The 20,969-nt window shown below is 35.8% G+C and overlaps 1 protein-coding gene across 2 annotated transcripts in view; it reads left to right on the top strand.

The window, feature by feature from the left end:
* The first annotated feature begins 2,106 nt into the window (after positions 1-2,106).
* The window catches only part of LOC138715141 (short-chain dehydrogenase/reductase family 16C member 6-like), a 37,290-nt gene continuing 18,427 nt past the window's right edge, over positions 2,107-20,969 (top strand). Inside the window, exons 1-3 of one of the 2 annotated variants that reach the window (XM_069847689.1) lie at positions 2,107-2,187; positions 10,848-11,020; positions 17,836-18,153. In XM_069847689.1, coding sequence (XP_069703790.1) covers positions 10,865-11,020; positions 17,836-18,153 — 474 coding nt within the window. In that variant the 5' untranslated portion in view covers positions 2,107-2,187; positions 10,848-10,864. The remainder of the gene's footprint in view (positions 2,188-10,847; positions 11,021-17,835; positions 18,154-20,969) is intronic. The other variant, XM_069847690.1, reaches the window with a different exon arrangement.

The raw sequence follows: 20,969 nt of genomic DNA, 5'->3' as shown, positions 1-20,969 counted from the left end.
TATGACCCTACAATTCAATACTTTAGAGATTATTATCATATACAAGGAGAGGTTTAAGTATTTGCCCTATTGTTCGGAGCAAGGGGAACAATTCCAAAATTCCCAGTTGAATGTTTTATGTCTTTTGGAATTCCTTTAAATATTTTGAAAATTATTGCTATAGACGTAATGAAATATTCTGTTCAGATTTTACGTAATCACCTGTACACCTAAATTTCCTTATATTCTATTTGATTACTAATAATTATTGAATAAAAGTACTTTCCCAAGGGTAGCTTCCATTTGAAAATAAAAATCGTAAATAGTGATAACGGAAGTGTTTATTTTTATTTTATTTGTTTAGTATGCTGTGTCTTTTGGCAACCCTTACCGAAGGGCAGCTACCCTTGTGGGATTTATATATAATATTCGTAATGGCGGTGATATTCAATTCTGTTCGGATGTCAGCGTTCCTTTTATGGTCGTAAAGATTATATCCTGCAAGAGGTCTTAGCAATCGCATTTCAGCAGCTTCTATTCTTCGAAATTGCCTTTTCGTTAATAATCTCTGATCCATATAATAATGTCGGGACTGCCATAACTTCATAGAATTTCAAAATTGTTTCTGGTCGAACTTTCTTTAATAGAGTTGATTTGATTGTTCTTAACAGTTGCTGAAATTTGCTAGTTCAATATCTACGTCCCTGGAGTTTATATAAGAAAGATTCGAGCCAAGATAGTTGAATGTGTTGACTTATTCTATATAATTATTATTGATTGCAATTTTGGATCTTACATGGTTCTTTCCTTGGAAGACCATGATTCTGATTTTATTTATAGAGATTTTAAAATTATAATTTTTTGCTATCTTGTATAGTGTATATATTGCTCTTTATAAATTGTCTTCAGAATTTGCTAAGATTATCTGATCATCTGCGTAAAGCAATGTGTTAAGTGGGAAGTTGTCAATCATAAAATTTGTGAGCAATTATTCGTCTTCCCAATTTTTGGTAATATTATTTCTATAAATATTAAATAAGGTGGTTGACATTGGGCAGCCTTGCTTTACTCCTTGATTTATTGTTCTAGCTTCGTTGCTTAAAGTGTTATTTACTTTTAATTTGATTTTTGTGTTTTTGTACATATTCTTGATTGTGTAAATTAAATGTTGGGATATTCCCATTTCAACTAAAACATCTCAATGTTTTGATCTGATTCTTGCCGTCTTTCGTTCCCTTCAGTGCCTCAAACTTACAGACGAAAAAAAAAAAATTGAGAGTTTTATTTTCATCTGGCATCAATATTACATTTCTACCTCCATTTGGCAAAGATAACAGCGTATTTTTACATTAAATAGCAGTACATCATCTGGCTTCACTATCCATATTGAAATTACCACAGTTTGACACAATACACAGCACAGGATTCTTTTGTATCAGCTACAAGGGTCGGTCCGGTATTTTTTTGCCACTACTGTACATCTATGAGTTTTATCAGGCGGTACATCTCACTTGACGATATTATGTGTCAGAGTAAGAACAATTGTTTGTATGCATCTGAAGTCTGATTAGTGTAATATGTAGCTAATCGGCGATGTATGCAATGGAGAGGGAAGGAACTGGCCACCTACCCCGTTTGCCCTAATTGCCTCATAAGTGGTGTCATGTTGATATCTTGTGAGGTTCAAACCTGTCTATAAATAAATTCAAATATTCCAGACATCACAGCTGAACTGTAACAGGACGGTACTGAAAAATTCACATTGAAAGCGGAGATATGATGACGTAATACCCAGCAGTGGGTTGAAAATGTAGCTATGCCGCGCGAGTACGGAAGGATTAAAAAAATACCTGTTGTGATCAATATGAACCATGGAAATTTACCGTCGTATTCGGATGTATGGCATATAATTCTTCTGATATTTATCATGTTACTCTAAGAAAATTCCATCAGCGGAAATAATATACTTACATGTTGAAGAAGTGAAGTGTTAGGAAATGAATTACTAGAACATAATGCAATTCCTATAACTAACTTATGTTCCTTATTTCTCCTTTTCTACTCATAATCACCTACTCCCTCCCTCTGTCCCCTACCTAGCACCATCAGGTTCAACTATGAGACCTTGTAATTTCTTTCCAGACCTGTTTGAAGCCACTTTGACAAGGTTTCTTTCCAGTTCCTCTGCATGTTGCTGCCAATATTTGGGTAAGCTCTAATCAGTGATCTTTCTGTGTTGTTGTGTTCATACTTTTGAAATATTTAAAACTTTGCTCACCTAGAACTGCTGTGCTTTATCATAGGTAGGAAGTTCGTATCCAAACAGTAGATTTCTGATTATTACAGCGAGGAGTATAGGTCTCACCCGCGCCTCGCTCTGCTCCCGCTCGCTACAGACGAAAAGAAGTTCACATAAACAACGCATAGTATTATTATGTAGAGCTGTGTACACGCGTGAATACGTAGTTTGAAGAATATTGTTAATTTATATTAATATTTTAGGTTCTGAACAAAGTGAGCTATTCTGTTATCATTGTATTATTTACGTAATATTAATATTCAATTCAATTCAATTTATTTGGCCATTAGACATACAGTTTTAGGCTTCGTCAGAATACATTGAAAAAACATATAAATACATTTAAAAAACACTAATAAAAGAAACAGTAAAATTTAAGTAATACAATGAAAACATGAAAAAATTTGAAACTTTTAAATTGGAGAAAACTAACTAAGTTGCAATTAAACTTATTTATTAAAATACAATTTCATACAAATTTGTGTTGAAAAACTCAGCAACAGAATAAAAAGGATTATTTAATAACCAATTGTAAAATCTAGTTTTGAAGCTATTGATTGGTAATTTGTAATATTGACTTGGGAGCTTATTATATAATTTCATCCCCATAATTAAAAAGTTTGTGTTGCTCTTGTGTAATCTACAATATGGAATATTAATTTGTTCACTATTACTAATTTCATGATCATGTATATTGGCCACTAATGAGTAATTGTCGATATTTTGTCGAGTGTTAAGTACTAGATCATATATATATATATATATATATATATATATATATACACACACGCACATTTATGATTGTTAAAATCCGTGATTGTCTCAAAAGTGGCCGACAATGTTCCAGATAGTTTGATTTACATAAAATTCTAATGGCTTTCTTTTGTAAAATCAAGACTCTTCCAATTTTGGTTCCATTTCCCCAGAAAACTAGGGTATATCGAATTATCGACTGAAAGAAAGAAAAGTAGGCACATCTTAAATAATTTTGAGAAACGTAAGTAGTTAATTTCTTTAACAAATATAAAACTCTTGATAGCTTTGTGCATAGGCCTATGTATTCGATGTGCTTATCCCATATTATTCATCATTCCAAAAAAGTAAACTCATCTGTTATTAAATAATTATGCAAACAGGAGTGTATAATACGTTTATTTTTTCCCGGATTATTCTTCGTTAAAATGTTGACGTCTCGTGCTGCTATGCATTCGGTTGTGTTACAGTCCAAGTTCACGGAATTACGATACAAACTTCCCAGCTGTCATTAAAATAGAAATGAACAATTTTCTTGAAAATAATTATGGGTTTAATATTACGTGCCACATACGAGATACATTATTAGATTCATAAAGTAGTTGTTCACGTGTTGATAGTAAGAAATACTGTATCATATTTCAGATTTGCTCTAGTAATGCCTTGTGACGTAGATCGAATATATTCAGAGTACAAATATGGTCTTTATTTTTTTCTGAATAAAAAAGGAGTTTTTCTTTTGATAAACTGAAAATATTCCTTGTTATTTAGATACGTCATGTGATTCACTTTGTCTTTGTGGAACTAATGTACTGTATTACAGGCTATGCCTTTATATTGAGAAAAGTTTCATATAATGTTGTTTAATTAAGGCTCGTGTACCTATTTCATGAGTTCGTCAATAATATCATAATTGTATACTTTGTGTGTTATTTTTATTTGTATGGGTAAATTATATTAGATTGGGAGTTACGAAGTTCATAATTACAAATTCTTGTTTTTTTTTTTTATTATTCGCTTATTATTTCCTTTTTCTAAGGTATGTTTGGAGCACATGTTTGGTTACCACCCGGTTTTACGTGTTTGACGTTCTAGTTCATTGACATTGAGATTTACATTAATACTTTTAATTCGGTAGAGATATAGTCCAAGCTCACACAACTTAACAGTTTTAGTACCAACTTCCTAGTGTCCACACCTGTGGAGCAACGCTCAGCGCATCTGGCCGCGAAACCAGGTGGCACGGGTTCGAATCTCGGTCGGGGCAAGTTACCTGGTTGAGGTTTTTTCTAGGGTTTTCCCTCAACCCAATGCGAGCAAATACTGGGTAACTCTGGACTCATTTCACCGGCATTATCACCTTCATTTCATTCAGACGCTAAATAACCTAGATGTTGATACAGCGTCGTAAAATAACAAAATAAAACATAAAAACTTCTTAGTTCTGGTTTTTATATAGTATTTATTACGTTATATGGCTATTCTTTCAATCAGTGGCGACTCAGTTTGTATTTTTAACCCTTTATTCATTGTGTTTTGTTAACTTACTATATGGGCACTTGCCTTTTTTTTGGATAGTTACCGTATTTACCCGATACTCACATCATGTGGTTCACTTGGGCCCTTAGGGCCCTTACATATAACCGACATTTAGCCGCCAAATTCGACTGCAAAAAGCAGTCGACCTTAGCGGCTTGTCTCGGGGATGCAGTCGGTGAAGTATTTAAATGGAAAACGCCACACCTATTAAATGTGCGAGGTCACTCATTTAGTCGCAATGCGAAAGGACAGAGAATCTTTCAATTTGCAGATTCAGAAATCACGGCGTTTCTTCTGACGGCCTTCACCTTCCTTGTCATCGAACAACAGACGACAGAGTCTTCTCGACTCCTTGCACTGCGAAATGGCAAAGCCCCTTTCAAAGTGCAAGACAACACCTGCCATCCTAACGGCAATCAAACGAGTCTTCTCGACTCTTCATGCACTGCGGTATGACAGAGTTCATTTCATTGTGCAGAATTACACCAGTCATTTATTTCTTCCTCGTTCTGTGATAACTTTGATCACATTTCCGTCCTCTCGCGTATGTGGTACCTAAGAGGTTACATCCATTTTCGGTTTCCCCTTCAAAATTTTCTAGAGCTCCTTCAGTGGAGCAACGTAACCCGGAGTGAGACAAGTGGCCAACAGGCTTGAAGCTCACATATTTAATTTATTACAGCCCCGAAACCCTTGCAAGGACGCGTTTTGCGTACCTTTTAAATTTTTGTCCTCCCAATTCTCCTCTTTCAATTCAATTCAATTCAATTCAGCTGCCGGTTGCTTTACACAAGAGCGCTGACTCCGACGGCAGAGCGATTGCAGCCGCTGTCATGCAGTCGGTCCTCGCGACCGGCGGCAGCGTTTTCTCTTACACACGGACGACTTTTAGCCGATAAGGTCGACGATAAGCAGTGGTCCAAAACGTAAATAAAGCTGCATATAATTAATATCTTTTCACCTATTTAACACATTATCATGTAACTTTGTACAGTAGTTACAAGTAGTACATTTTTTATATACAAACTTCGATTACGTTTGTATAAACGAAACTACCCGCTATAGAGGGTGCGTTTAGAGAAAATTAACTTTTCTCCTATTTAACAGATATTCATGAAACTTTGTACAGTAGTTACAGGTAGTATATTTGTTTTGTATACAAACTCTGATTACGTTGGTACAAGGAGAACTACCTCTTACAGGGGGTGTATTTAGAGAAAAATTAATAACTTTTCTCGTATCTTAACAGATTTTCATGAAACGTTGTACAGTAGCTATAGGTTGTATATTTGTTCTGTATACAAACTCCTATTACGTTTGTATAAAGAAAGTAACCCTTATAGGAGCTGAATTTAGGGAAAAATTAGTAACTATTATTAACTTTTCTCCTATTTAACAGATTTTTATGCAACTTTTTACAGTACTTACAGGTAGGATATTTGTTTTCTATAGAAACTGCGGTTGTGTTTGAGGGAAACTACTCCTTATAGGGGGTGCATTTAGACGAAATTAATAACTTTTCTCGTATCTAACAGATTTTCATTAAACTTTGTACAGTACTTATAAATCGTATATTTATTTTGTATACAGACTCTCATTACACTTGTGTAAAAGAAACCGTAGGGGTGAATTTATGTAAAATTAGTAGCTTTTCTCATACGAAACAGATTCTCATCAAAATTGTACAGTAGTTAAGGGTAACATATTTTTTTTTGTATACAAACTATAGGTAATTATATTTGTGTAAAGAAACTATTTCATTATAGGACGAATTTAGACAAATTTAATAAGTTTTATTCTATCTAACAGATTTTGATCAAACTTTGTACAGTAGTTAGAGGTAACATATTTCTTTTGTAACAAGAAGCAAAGCTTTCTCAGGAGTTAGTGGAATAGGCTTTATGGCAGCTGACATGTACGCTCTTTTTATTTTCTGGCACGTCTTGATGTAGTAATTGTAATTTCCTTGACGAAATTAACAGCATCCCTCTTTCCCTGATCTGTTAAGCTTATCTGTGTAAGAAAGGGAAGTTACTCGTTGTTTTGAGACTGCAGTGTGTTTTTAGTTGATTATTTAACGACGTTGTATCAACTACTGGGTCATTTAGCATCGATGAGATTGGTGATAGCGAGATGAGACCGAGGATTCGCCATAGATTACCTGACATTCGCCTTACAGTTGAGGAAAAGCTCGGAAAAAATCAACCAGGTAATCAGTCCAAGCGGGAATCGAACCCGCGCCCGCGCGCAACTTCGGATCGACAGGCGAGCACCTCAGCCGACTGATGCCGATGGCCTGCAGTATATTCCTAGTTTTCCTTCTCTCAGACTTTCAGAAGATTCAGAAAAAAACTTTCCTAGATCTGCACCGTCTGTCACTTTTTCCAATAGATGATCGAATGATAACCCTGACATTCTGAAGTAGTGAAAAAAATTATCTTCATGCACTCGAAGCTCGCGAAAGAAAGAGAGAAATTGGCCATACTGCTCTCATTGAATGTGAATCCGATGTGTCCAATATAGACCCAACTGTTAGATTTGAGATGAGCCAGATCCAAACATCTGAGCTCAACAAACAGAAACAACAAATTTATGAGCCTACTATGCCGTATTTTAGAGAAAAATATCAGATGGAAGGCACCTGGGAAGTACGTGGTTTAATGATCGGAGCGAGGGGACCATCCCACGATCAACTGTAAACACTATCAAAACATTTGGCATCCATGACATCACTCCAAAAAAAATTACTTCTAGCATTAAAGGATCTGTGGCAATTCTGAAAAATCATATATACGGAATATCATAATCGCCCCCCCCCCTTTTCTATTCGTTAGTATGTGATTGTTAAAAATATATGTACAAATTTATTATTTATTAAATTTTAAGCTCCTAGTTCACATTTAAATTTAACTCATCTATTTTACTGTAATCGTTATTATTCTTATATATGTGTTATTCTGTGTTTTTGGCAACCCAGGATGCCTGGGCAGACTATTTCTTGGAAATAAATTATATATCAACACGTCTTTTTCTAGGACGGAGAAGAAATAATAAAAGTAGTTCTTCCTCAACGTGCATTATTATAATGCGAGTGACAAATGACACACCTTTTGCAGTTCGGCTGCCGCCGAAACCGACGACACACAACGCCCGTCTCGACTGCAGAGTCGCTCATGTCGACTGCTTCTGCCGTCGAAGAACCGCTCATTTCGGCGGCAGACCGACTACTTTTTTCAGTCGACCTTGACGGCTAAAATTCGCTTGTGGAAATGTTCCTTGTTATTTAGATACGAGTAATTCTTGTGGTTCACTTAATATTTGTGGAATTAATGTACTGTATTACAAGCTATGTCTTTATATTGACTATTACACTCTTACTACGTCATACTACTTTTGACCAATAAAACGGTACGAAAGGACGTATTTCAACCAATCATGGCTGCTTATCGCACAATTTTATCGCGTCCCTAGCATTTGTTTAATTTTATCGCGTCCCTAGCATTTTTTTCTTTGTTTGCCAACATTTGAAACTGCTCTGGTCTGGACGTCAAAAAAAATATATATATAAAATTACAAACCACTCCAGTCGATGCACAGCAGTTTCAAATATGACTCGCATTGACATTCAAGAACAAGAATTAATAAAAATCACTGATCATACCTATGCATCTTCTGAAATCCGATTTACAAATAAATGAAGAGCACCATTCGGAAATCCTGAATAAGTTGAATACACCATGTAGGCCTAAATCAACGAGTTCCACTTCTATTACGCACACGTCCAATATAACATCAATTGAACCACCAACCACATTCAAATTTGAAAATTGTACAATCAATAATTATTCCTTTTAAAATTATTCATTCGGAAATCCTGAATAAGTTGAATACACCATGTAGGCCTAAATCAACGAGTTCCACTTCTATTACGCACACGTCCAATATAACATCAATTGAACCACCAACCACATTCAAATTTGAAAATTGTACATTTAATAATTATTCCTTTTAAAATTATTCATGTTTATTTTTTATGTCATCGTCGTTAATTAAAACTTTTCTAACACTTGTGTACAGTATATTAGTTAGGTTATGTTATAGTTCTGCTATATGATATTATGAATAGTCACGTATCAGAGATTATTTAATATTAAGATTTATTGAAAATCATCTGTCAAGTGACGTTGATTACTGGGGTTCGGATAATTGAAGTGGAATGCAACTGTGTTAATAATAAAAATGAAACTGAATCAACAAAGCCTTCTTGACTAGTAACATTGCCATCGTGTATAACTATAGATCGAGAACTTCTCGACAAGAAGGCTTGCTCACTACTGCCATCTAGCATGCATCTAGCGTAATATTTGTAATGTTGAGATGGTACAATAATACATTTTAAGACAGTTGTATTTTCGTAAGTCAATTAATATTTTATTGTATTGGAGTACTTCGTTACTTCTAATCTTTATATACTTTCTTCTAATCGTGTAATAGTCAATTAAATCCCACTCGACTTTTGATTTTCTCTAGATAAATCTGCTCGTGTTCCACTCGCAGATTTATCGATAAAATTAAAACGTCTAGTGAGATTATTGTTGATAAAAGTTTCATATCATGCTGTTTAATTAAGTCCCGTGTATATTTATTTCATAGCTTCGTCAGTGACATCACAATTTCCTGTTTATGGACATAGGGAATTCCTTGGTGTTCGATAGCATGCTTATGTGTCAGTAGCATTATAATTTGGATGTCATAATTCCGAAATGTTAATGTCCAATGCAATCGTATTTAATTATTATTAAGAAGTGTTATCGAATGTGATTAACTCTCCTTTAAATCAAAGTCGCTTGTGTGTATCTTAAACGGGCGCCAGTTGGCAACAGGGTATATGAAATATGCAGTTTTGTGATGGATAAATGCTACAGTTAGTTTATGGCTTGTCTTGAAGAATGAGTAGACCTATAGTTGGTATACAGTACTGTAGGCCTTTGTCATAACCAGACCTCGGTTTAGGGTCATCGAGTCAGCAGACTGAAGTTTGGAACGCACGGAGTATTAATGACGTCATGACGGTGTGGCACTGCGAGAGTACAGTCTGTTTCGTAACAGTGCGTTATCGTCTTTCTTATTGCTGCTTGGCGTGAGTCCGTGCGACCACCATACGTACTTGATATCCTCTGGGTAAACAAGTATTTTTTATTTTATTGCTTTTATTTATTTAATTATTCACGTATCCATATTTGTGTTAGTATTTTTAGTAGGTTATTTTACGATGCTTTATCAACATCTAAGGTTATTTAGCTTCTGAATGTGATGAAGGTGATAATGCCGGTGAAATGAGTCCGGGGTCCAGCACCGGAAGTTACCCAGCATTTGCTCATATTGGGCTGAGGGAAAACCCCCGAAAAAAACCTCAACCAGGTAACTTGCCCCGACCGAGAATCGAACCCGAACCACCTGGTTTCGCGGCCAGACGCGCTAACCGTTACTTCACGAGTGTGGGCTGTTAGTATTAATTTTGCTATTTAACGATTCACACTACTAAGGAACATGTCGAAAATTAAGAGCATCAAGCGTTTCCTTCAGAATGAACTTGTAGTGAACTTCGGAAAGGAACATTTTCTTATTAGCAGAAAAGACACTGCATTTTCCAAATTGTGCAAAAAAAGGTATGACAGAACTAGATTCTTTGGAAAGCATTGTAAACGCAAAGGGCATATGGAAAATATTAAAGTACACAGACCTTCAACATCATACTCAGACATAGGAAATCAAAGAGAATTTCATCGAGATTTGTGTGCCGCACTTCTTATTATTTTCATTTCTGCCATTACCAAAATTACTGAGGTCCTTCTGTATATTAAGTTTTTCGTATTATTATATTTCTGTGGACTGTCTAAGATCATATAACGTTATCCCATGTTACGATATTTTTGTACTCTCTTTGAACATATGTTGTAAGTTGTAGGCTTCGATAATATTATTTAATTATTCTTAAAATGTCATGTTCAATATGTTTTAATCATAACATCTGAGTCTGAAATGTCAGACAATGGAGCTATTATAAATGTTGCCATTTTAACGTTGTTCTGTGCATAATTACTCGTACAAGAGATTACAGTTAAGAAGAGTCAATGACCTAGTTTTAATTGCTTCCCACATTTTCTGGCAGTCTTGTTTCAGATTTTATTCAATATTATTTTCGTTACTTACTACTTATAGATCGCCATACAATCGCTTAAAAAAATGTATCTCCATTTCTTATTTGTTGTAACAGATGTGTGAAGCAGCAGAATGAAGGCCTCTATCAGCAAGTTGTGGTTATGGACACGGCTGATAGCACAAATTATTCCGATCTTCTGCAGTGACCTAATTTTAAAGCTACTCCAGGCAATTTTTCACATTGTATTTTCACGGAAATGCAAGGACATCAAAGGGGAAACAGTGTTGGTTAGTAGAACTTTTATATTAAGAGAAGCAGAGAAAAGGTTTATTAAATTTCTTGTTTGTGTACAAGGCTTTCTCGTCTAAAACTGGCAAAAAGAACAAGATTTGGCTGCAACGAACTCTTTTCTTCCTTCAAATCATTATTGTCTCGTCACTTATACAATATAGGAGGATGATAATAATATTTTCACTTTGAAAAAGGGGCATAGACCGATAAGCAATCAAATTAGGTGAATATGGGTTAAATAGGGTCCGTCGTCTTGCTTATCAAGTAATGTGTAGTCTTAATTATTAACTATGTCACATTTATTGATTGGATTAACGTTTTCGGCAATTACTTGCCACCATCAGATCAATATAAGTGTCATGTTATACATACTGAATACTGGTTACGAAAATTAAGTAGAATAAAGTAATTTCGGAACAAGCAAACATGGTTCCTACTTGACTAGATAGATGTAACATTATAATTAGTCGTGCACTCACTCAACTGTTCATATTAGACGCAGATAAAATTATAACATGCAATAATTACGTATATTAAATTTTCACGTAAAAGTATTGTGTATGGTACGTAAGTTAAACTAGCAGGTTATGAATATGCTTAATGTTTGCAAATTCTGCTATTGAAGGGTACATTAAGATATCACCCTATGGTATTCCTTTTTATCATAAATGTTGAAGTTTGAGCACAGAATGAAACTTGAAACAAATTAAACAGTATGCTATTGATACTTCATGTGGATAATATTATATTCCATACTAGCCGTACCCGTGCGCTCCGCTGCACCCGTTAGAAATAAATATAAAGTAATTACATAATTAAAATAGGACATTTGATCCAGGGAACATTCGTGTTTCATAGAAGGACAAATCGTTTAATATGTTACTTAATTTAAATTGCATCTAAATAATTAAAATGCGATCATTTTGGTCCAGAGACACTCATTTGGTGCAATGACAATTCCTTTAACATGTTTCTAATTTTTATTACATGCAACCATAGCTTAATGAAGATTGACATCATTTAGATTTAATGTGTGTTATATGTTTCCATTGAATTATGGTAATAACTTAATTTTAACCTTTGTTTTCTATATATTCAGTAAATGGCGCTTGGCCCGCTATGGTTTTGAACCCTTCAAAGAACTTAAATTATATGATATAATATTAGATATTATATTATATTATATTATATTATATTATATTATATTATATTATATTATATTATATTATATTATATTATATCAGAAGTTACTGTAATAACATTATAGCATTATGTCCATCTAGAGAAACTACACTTTCCAATGGTGAAATAATAATTAATTATACAAATCGGTTAATTTAGCTTCCGATATTACTTCATACAAACACAGAAACATTCTCTGTAGGCTATCTTTCATTGTTTTCGATTGTTACTGTCCAAGGCCCCTTATAGACGAAGTCATTTGTTTTTTAATTCATTACACGGCCTTAGATGGCAGTTATTTTAATTTTAAAACTCATTTATCTCATTAACTTCAGTACTCGCGTGGATTACAATAGTAATCCATTGATATTTAATCCTGTATTACGTCACCACCTGCAGCACTGCGTAGTTGAGCGTCAATGCAATTTCTCGTCACAGTCTAAGTGAGGCATTATTGGTGTTTAGACGTATTTGTCGCAACGCATTGCAAAGTTATACGGTTTTTTTTTTTCAAGTGATACACAATTTTTCCGAGTGGATTACCATTGTAATCCACGCGAGTACTGGCGTTATCAGATAAGTGAAATTGTTATTATATGGTTTTGAGTGATACAATGCAGTAACTTTATGAAAAAAATATGTGATATCGTTCCATCCTCTTTGTAGTTGGCTCCAATGGGTACCGAAAATACAATCAATAGTTGCAAGTGGCTAGATGAAGATCTGGATGATGGCATTGAAAATGAAAGTGATGATGAAAGCAACAGAGAAGAATATCTTTTGAATGAAGTTCACTATTCTAATTCAGAACAAGACAATGAGGGGGAGGATGATAATGATAATGGTGATGATGAAATACTAATGTCTATAAATGATGGAAACTGCTACACGGGCAGAGTCAACACGACAATTTGACAGAAAGAACCAGTAGCTCAACGAGGGAGAAGAAGAGCACAAAATATAGTGATTCACTTACCGGGCCCTAAAAGAGCTGCAAAAAATGCGCGGACACACAGAGTGTTTTGACTGCTTTGTTGATCAGACAATAATCAATGTAATAATAAGGTGTACTAATATTTATATTGAAAAAGTGAAGCGTAATTACGGACGTGACAGAGATTGCAAATTGACAAATGACGTTGAAATTCGAACACTCTTGGGTATTTTGTATCTTGCTGCGCTTTGAAATCGGGAAGACTGAACGTAAGAGAACCATGGGATAAAAATGGCACAGGTATAGAGTCAATTTACCTGACTATAACCTACAATAGATTCCAATTTTTGTTACGATATCTACGCTTTGATAACATTCATAACAGGCAGGAAAGGAAAGAAATTGATAAACTGGCTGCTGTACGTGAAGTGTTCGAGTTATTTATTCAGAATTCACAAAGGTGCTACATTCCAAGGGAATATGTAACTATAGACGAGCAGTTGGTTGCATTGAGAGGACGATGTCCCATGAAAGTGTATATACCTACTAACCAGCAAAATATGGGATCAAAATTTTTGCTATGGTGGATGTGAAAACATATTACACTCATAACTTGGAAATTTATGCTGGTATTCAACCAGATGGTCCATTTCACCAAAGAAACAATGCACATGCAGTGGTGAAGAGGCTGGTTCATCCCATCAAAGGAACAGAAAGAAATGTGACCACCGATAACTGGTTCACGAGCATACCTCTGTGTTTAGATCTTGTAGAAAATGACAAAATTACACTTGTAGGAACCTTGGAAAATAACAAAAGAGAAATCCCTCCCCATTTCACAACTAGTCAAGACAGGCAAGTTAACAGTACATTGTTTGGATTCAATGAAAACTGCACAATTATTTCGTATGTACCAAAGAAAAACAAAACAGTGTTAGCATTATCAACCAAGCATTATGATAAGGCAATGCATGAGGAAACGGGAGAAAGCCAGAAACCTGAAATAATATCATTCTATAATAGAACTAAATGTGCTGTGGATGCCCTGGACCAGTTATGCTCGGCCTATGAAGTAAGCAGAAATTCACGCTGCTGGCCTCTGACTATTTTCTTTGACTTACTAAACATAGCATGTGTCAATGCTCTTGTTGTTTATTCTGCAAACAAACAAAAAATTCTACGGAAAAACCTCCTAAAAACCCTTGCTCTGGACCTAATGAAGCCACTAATTTTCGAGCGTATCACCCAACAGACAATTTCAAGAGAAATAAAGAGAAGAGGGGAGCAATTTTTAGGCATTCCACAAACAAGTGAAGAAGAAGGAACACGGCCAGAAGGTATTGGTAAGTGCTACATGTGTGGTAGAACAAGAAACAAGAGCACAAGACAATCTTGTTTCCAGTGCTTGAAGAGAATTTTTCCTACTCATTCAGATGTAATTTGTTTGGACTGTGGAGAAGAAATGCATAGGTCTACTCAGATAATTGAATCAGATGTAGATTAGACTCACGTGTGTAAAGTGTGAACAGCAAACACAAAAATGAAAGTGCATCAATATCCTTCTTACAATACACAAAAACTTCTGTAAAATATTACAAGTGAAGTGAGAATGATTGCTACATCCCTGAATTTTTTCATTGCTACACCCCTGAGTGAGGTATTTAGTTATCAAATATGACGTGAGAAAGGTCAGCAGTAGTGAACTTGCGTTTCCTGCGGGAGAGATTACATCAAGAGTTCAGGTGACCTTCAAACAGCGAGTGAGCATCAATGCTAGATATCCTACACGACAAAGACACGTCCAGTGTGGAAATATTATGCAAACATGTCACTTGAATGCAATTTGTGTACTATAATATATTTCATTATTAATATTTATATTTAATACGTTCCGTTATGCGTCACATATCCATTCTCATTACTGTAATAACTGAAAACAATATATTTCTTAACATTTAAATATAATTGCAATGTTTAAACCTTGTCTGTAAACAAAAACAAATGTGGATTACCATTGTAATCCAGGTGAGTACTGGTGTTACCAAATTTAACGCGAGTAACGAAGGGTTAAATATCAGTCCTATCAAAATTTTTCAAGTTTCGTGTCCAAGGAATATTCACAGACGCTCTGGAGTGAACAAGGCTCTGAAATCAGCTACAAGGGTCGGTCCGGTTTTTTGCCACTACTGTACAGAGGCAGAGATTGATTAGTACCTTGTGGAGACGCACTATCTATTGGTGTATATTATGGATGGCTACGACACCATGCAAGATAATTCATAAGAGAAAAGTCAGTACATTTTATTTGGAACTGTGGGTCATAGCTAAATCAAATGAGCCTGTGCCACATACACATATTGCAGATCACAAACTGTTGCTCACTACTGGACTAAGTCAGGGTGGTGATGTAGTGATTCGACTAGTGATAATCCCAGTGGAATAAAAAATGTATTTTGATAGTTTTATTACTTTTGTTCCATTATTGGAAGAACTTTGTAGGCGAAACTTTAGGTTGCACAGATAGCCTACCCTTCGAGAAAACAAAGTAGGAAAATTGATGAATTTTCCTGTAAAACAGGAGTTCCAAAAGTACGAGAGAGAAAAGAGTATCGGTGCTTGTAATGGGCAGTTGTCAGAGATTAAATGGAATGACAATGCTATTTTGACTGTACCCTTAAACAGCGATTGTAAGAAAGCTATGAAGAATGTTCAAAGATTAATTACAGCTGAAAAGAAAAGAAAATTGTTGTCAGAATGCATAATACAATTGCAAAATATAACTGTAAGATGGGAGGTGTTGAACCAGTTTACAGCGCAGTAGCCTACAGGTGCAAAATGAGGATCAGTAAATGGTGGTGGCAACTTTTTGTGCTTGGCTGTCGATGAATGTGCTGTACAAAGATGATTAGTGTACCGCCAATTAGGGAACGTAATGCCTTATGATCAATGTAGGATACAAGAGTAGTTCTGATGCTTCTCAAATCTAACGGCATGGAAAGTTTGAAACCGAGACAATCTTCGTCTTTCTAATATTCTGCTTCATTGGTAGGACAGGAAGGACCACCTTATAGGGAAAGGTAAAACCAACTGCTGCAGATGTAAACTGCGTAATCTGGTACAACAATTCTGCATACTCAATATGAAGTTCCCCATCATCCGAAACGTTTCCAAAGTTTTTGCAAGGTTTAAATCAGACCACTAAGCACATTAATGATAAGACGTTTGAAAATGTGTAAATTTTCAGATTGTATCTATTTTTCTACTACAAGTAATTTATATCTTGGATATATTGTGAAATGTTAAACACTTTAAAAGTTTTAAACATTTTCCGTGTCTTTAAAAATGATATCTCCTGTGTTCAGTGATAACTTATGTTGACATCAAGTTTTAGCATCTCCCCATGCTTACAGAAATGTTTTTCTTGTTTTGGCTTTGCATAGAATATATGTGGAGAAATGTAGAAAATTTAAATAAAAGTAATTCTGAGCACTAACGGGTTAATATGAGTATGACTCATTATGTGTGGTGAGAGGGACTGCAGATCTTCCATTCTAGAGGCGCAGGTTCAATACCCGGCCAGATCGTGATGGAATTTTGGTGGACAAAGTAGACGTTGCAGAGGGTTTTTATCGATGTAGGCCTAGGTTTCCATCTTTTATTCTACTAATTCTCAATCTCATTTCATCTCTCATCTGCAGTTGTTAAAGTAGTAGAAGAAGTCTTGAGAGTGATTCTGATGCCGATGTAGGAAGGATTTGAGGCTCCGATCCCTGGGGTTTATCAGACTATTCGTCCGAGGATGGAACCTGACTCTGTCAGAGCGGAGTCACGCAGACCAACTTTGGAAATTGGAATATCTTCGCATATACATATAGAGCTCACAATTTGTCAAAGTTAGTCTAAGTGCAAGCCCGTCTAGAATTAGCCTCTCGAAAAGCCAAGCCTATATTGGGGAGAGGATAATATGTACCATATTTTAAATAAACCCGTATTTCTGGTCGGTAATGCGGAAATAATTCAGTGTCCCCTTCCTTGAAGTTGAACAGAGGATGCATGTACTGTATCTTTTCCATTTCCTGAGGCAGCAAATTCAGCTCATTTTTCCATGGAAGAATTTAACACTGTTCAAGGAAAAAATTATGCAGTCCCTTCAATTTACAGAACTAGCCACATGTAATTGTTATCTCTAGGGAACTTTATAACATAGTGTATAAAGATAATCCCCACATTGCCTTGAAGAACTGAAAAATAGCATTTGGAAAATATTCTATTAATGTACTTTGTTTCCTTCGGAACAGAAGTATCGTAGATTTCCGGCATGAGAAACGCCGTTTCCGTGATACTGGGTTCAAGAAAAACAATATTATCTATCTCTCGCTCGAGTTGTACGTGCGTGTCTTGCAATCAGCACGGGTGTCTCGAAGCCTTTAGATTTTCCAAATTTTTCATTCGTTCAAGCGCATCAAAATAAGTAGATTGCAATCTTACGCAAGTGTCCGTAGCACTTCATTCAACTTGTCTACCAAAAGGTGATTTTGATAGGACACGATAGCTTATTTAGTAAGAACCCAGAGAGATATGTAGTCTCAAAGAAAATGCCTCTTACTTTGAATGAGAGCAGTTTTTCTCTTAGTGGTGATTGACCTCAATCAAGGCATTTCAAATATTTTTCTTCTTAATTGTGACGTTTTACAGGTGACAGGTGCAGCGAGTAGTATAGGTCGTCAGCTGGCCTTACAGCTATCTGGCTTGGGCTGCAATGTGATATGTGTAGACTCGGACGCTGAAGGAAACATGAGGACAGCCCAGGTCATCGTGAAGCAGGGATATAAAGCGCAGGCACATACCTGCGATGTAACTGACAACACAGCCGTGGAAGTACTTGCGAAAAATGTCGGATATGTTGACATACTCATCAACAGCGCTGGAGTCATATACTTCGACCCCATCCTGAAGACGCAGCAGGCCATGGTTTCCAAAGTTCTGGATATTAACGTCGCCTCGCATTTTGTGGTAAGCGTCGAATTTACTACAACACTTAGGCTATTCTTGTAGCAGAGAAATTTTATGTTGAATCTTGTAGTGAAATGTATAATTATGTGTGAACAAAATTCATAGTAATAATGTTGTGTAAATGAATCTCCAGCATGCTATTAAACTCTATTTTTGGCCTCCTAATGGGTTTACAATGCTTCAACAATAATTTGGAAATGATAATACGGTTAAGACAAGAGTTTTTAAATAGAGATAGAAATACAGGTTGAGCGGATTTTCTGTGAAACGTCAACACAGCGAAACTCCAACAGAAGATTAACTTGGCCTTGGCATTATCCTTGGTCGATATTTCTGGCTGAAGGTAGATTTGTCTGAAGGAATATACGGAGCGGTGATTGTACAATAAACACACATTTCTGTTGGTGATTGTATACGATATCCCACAAAAGGAAGGGTGAAGTGGAAAATAGGTACCTAATAGGTATAATTCTTATATACCTTTACATTGTTTGTACATGATTCATGATTATTTATTCACACCATAGTTTTTTGACAAAGGGTACATTCTTCATTACAAACTCATCATTCTTCATTTCACTTATTCTCCGCCTTCCTCTTCATCTCCGCATATGATCGATACATCTTAACCTCGTCTACCATCTAATATCTTCTTCTACTCCGAACCTTTGTCCCGTTCATTATTCCTCTCAGTGCATCCTTCAGTAGGCAGTTTATCCTTTGACCTTAAACAAGCCAATTTCTTTTTCTCTTCCTGGTCATTTTCAGCATCATTCTTTGTTCAGATATTCTTTCTAGGAGAGCTTTATTTTTTATGTTATCTGCCCACTTCTTCTCCATATCCACATTTCGAATGCTTTCAATCGTTTCCATTCACTTCGTCGTAATGTTAATGTTTCTGCCCCATAGAATGCCATACTCCATACGAAGCAGTTCACTAAGCTCCTTCTTACTTCTTTCAAAGTTCCGCAGAAGATGCCCGTTTTCTATTAGAAGCTACCTTTGTCACTGTTATTCTTATTTTGTCTTCCTGCCAGCAGTTCATATTGGTATATGTAGTACACCTCAAGTATTTCAATCTGTCCACTTGTTCCACTGGCTTATTTCGAATTCGCACTAATACCACAGTCTAGTATATACAGTCACGAAGCTTAATACTTACTAAATATGCAAACGTAAACAGTTGAAATATGCATTCCTAGATAGTTGCTCACCACCAGGATAGCTATTATCGCCTCATCACAGACTCTTTCCCTAGCACACCATAAAATGTATTGTACTTTCAATATCGTGTTCTTTTGAAAAAATTAACACCTTCCTTCCACTATTTAAATATGAAATACATAAGGTTTATATATTATTTTCATAAAATGTATATTATATTCTATAAACTCATCTTGATTTGAATAATTTCAAGGGAAAAATTGTTTCGGGTGGAGTTTCCTGGTAGCTCAGTTGGCAGAGTGCTGGTACGTTCAACCAGAGGTCCCGGGATCGATACCCGGCCCCGGAACAATTTTTTCCTTGAAATTATTCAAATCTGCTTTACAGGGAGCCTTACCTGAAAGATTAGATTTGCATAATACATACGTCACTGTGTACGTTAACAGAAAACCACAATTTCAAGTCACACAGAGATTGTGTGCACTCGATGTGGGTCTCTGGCGTTTCGTCAGACCACGCGAGTTGTGTGGATATAAAGGGAAACGTTGAGACGGTGTCGGGTGGAGTTCCTGGGTAGCTCAGTTGGCAGAGCGCTGGTACGTTCAGCCAGAGGTCCCGGGATCGATACCCGGCCCCGGAACAATTTTTCCCTTGAAATTATTCAGAGTTTTACATGTTAACATAATCTGTTCGCGTCAACATTTCAAGTTTAGAATGGAAGATATTTTGAGGTTTAATAAAAAAAGAATTTATATTGGGATTTCAATTTAGCACATCTACCTCCTTAAATTTTCATATGAATGGCAAGGCATTGGAGATCACTAAATTTAGACAGAAAGGGGCAACTGGTACAGTAAACATAACCTATAATTTCAGCATATCTAAATATCCGTGCGGTGCAATTGAATATTATTGAATCGTGCATAAATAAATGTACAAGAATTTCGCAATATTTAATCGAAATAAAGGCAGGTATTACACATACGAACAACGTAATTTTCACACCATAAATAATATTTCATCTTAACTCGCAAGTAAATTATGTCTGAAGTGTCTCATAATCACTGTTTTAAATTTTATTAATGGAATTACACTACATTTTAGAGAAACATATGTTGCTGTTTATGTATTCCAACTAATTTATATGGTTGAAACGCCGCCCTTCGTGATCGGATTAAGCGAGTTACATGGTCTGCCACGGCCTGTATTAGATCACGATGGCTGTGGCTGTTCCTAGTACTCACAGCGCTCCAAGCGGCTAGCAACTATCGCGGGATTTGCAAAAAATCACCCCAATCTTCGTGACTGTATATAATAGACTGTGCTAATACCTTCTTTATTTTTCTTCCGATAACCATGGTCTACGTTTTGTTTGCATTTATCTTCATCCCATTTTATTCACAACCAGTAGTATCATCTCTTCTACTAACAATGCCATATCATCAGCAAATCTCTATTCTTCTCCTCCTATCACCCCTCGCACGTTCTGAAATAGTTCTTCACTAAAACTTCCAAGTACATGTTGAACAGGTTAGTAAGGAAAGGGATTTTTTGTCGTAGCCCTCTTCCTATTCCACGTCTCTCCGACATTTTTTCTGTTACTCTGACTTTGACTAGTTTCATACAAAGATTACTTTATAGCCTCCTCTCTT

Source organism: Periplaneta americana, chromosome 15, assembly GCF_040183065.1.
Source record: "Periplaneta americana isolate PAMFEO1 chromosome 15, P.americana_PAMFEO1_priV1, whole genome shotgun sequence".
Classification (NCBI taxonomy): domain Eukaryota; kingdom Metazoa; phylum Arthropoda; class Insecta; order Blattodea; family Blattidae; genus Periplaneta; species Periplaneta americana.
Note: the sequence above shows the minus strand (reverse complement) of the source record. Positions and strands in the feature narration are given on the sequence as shown.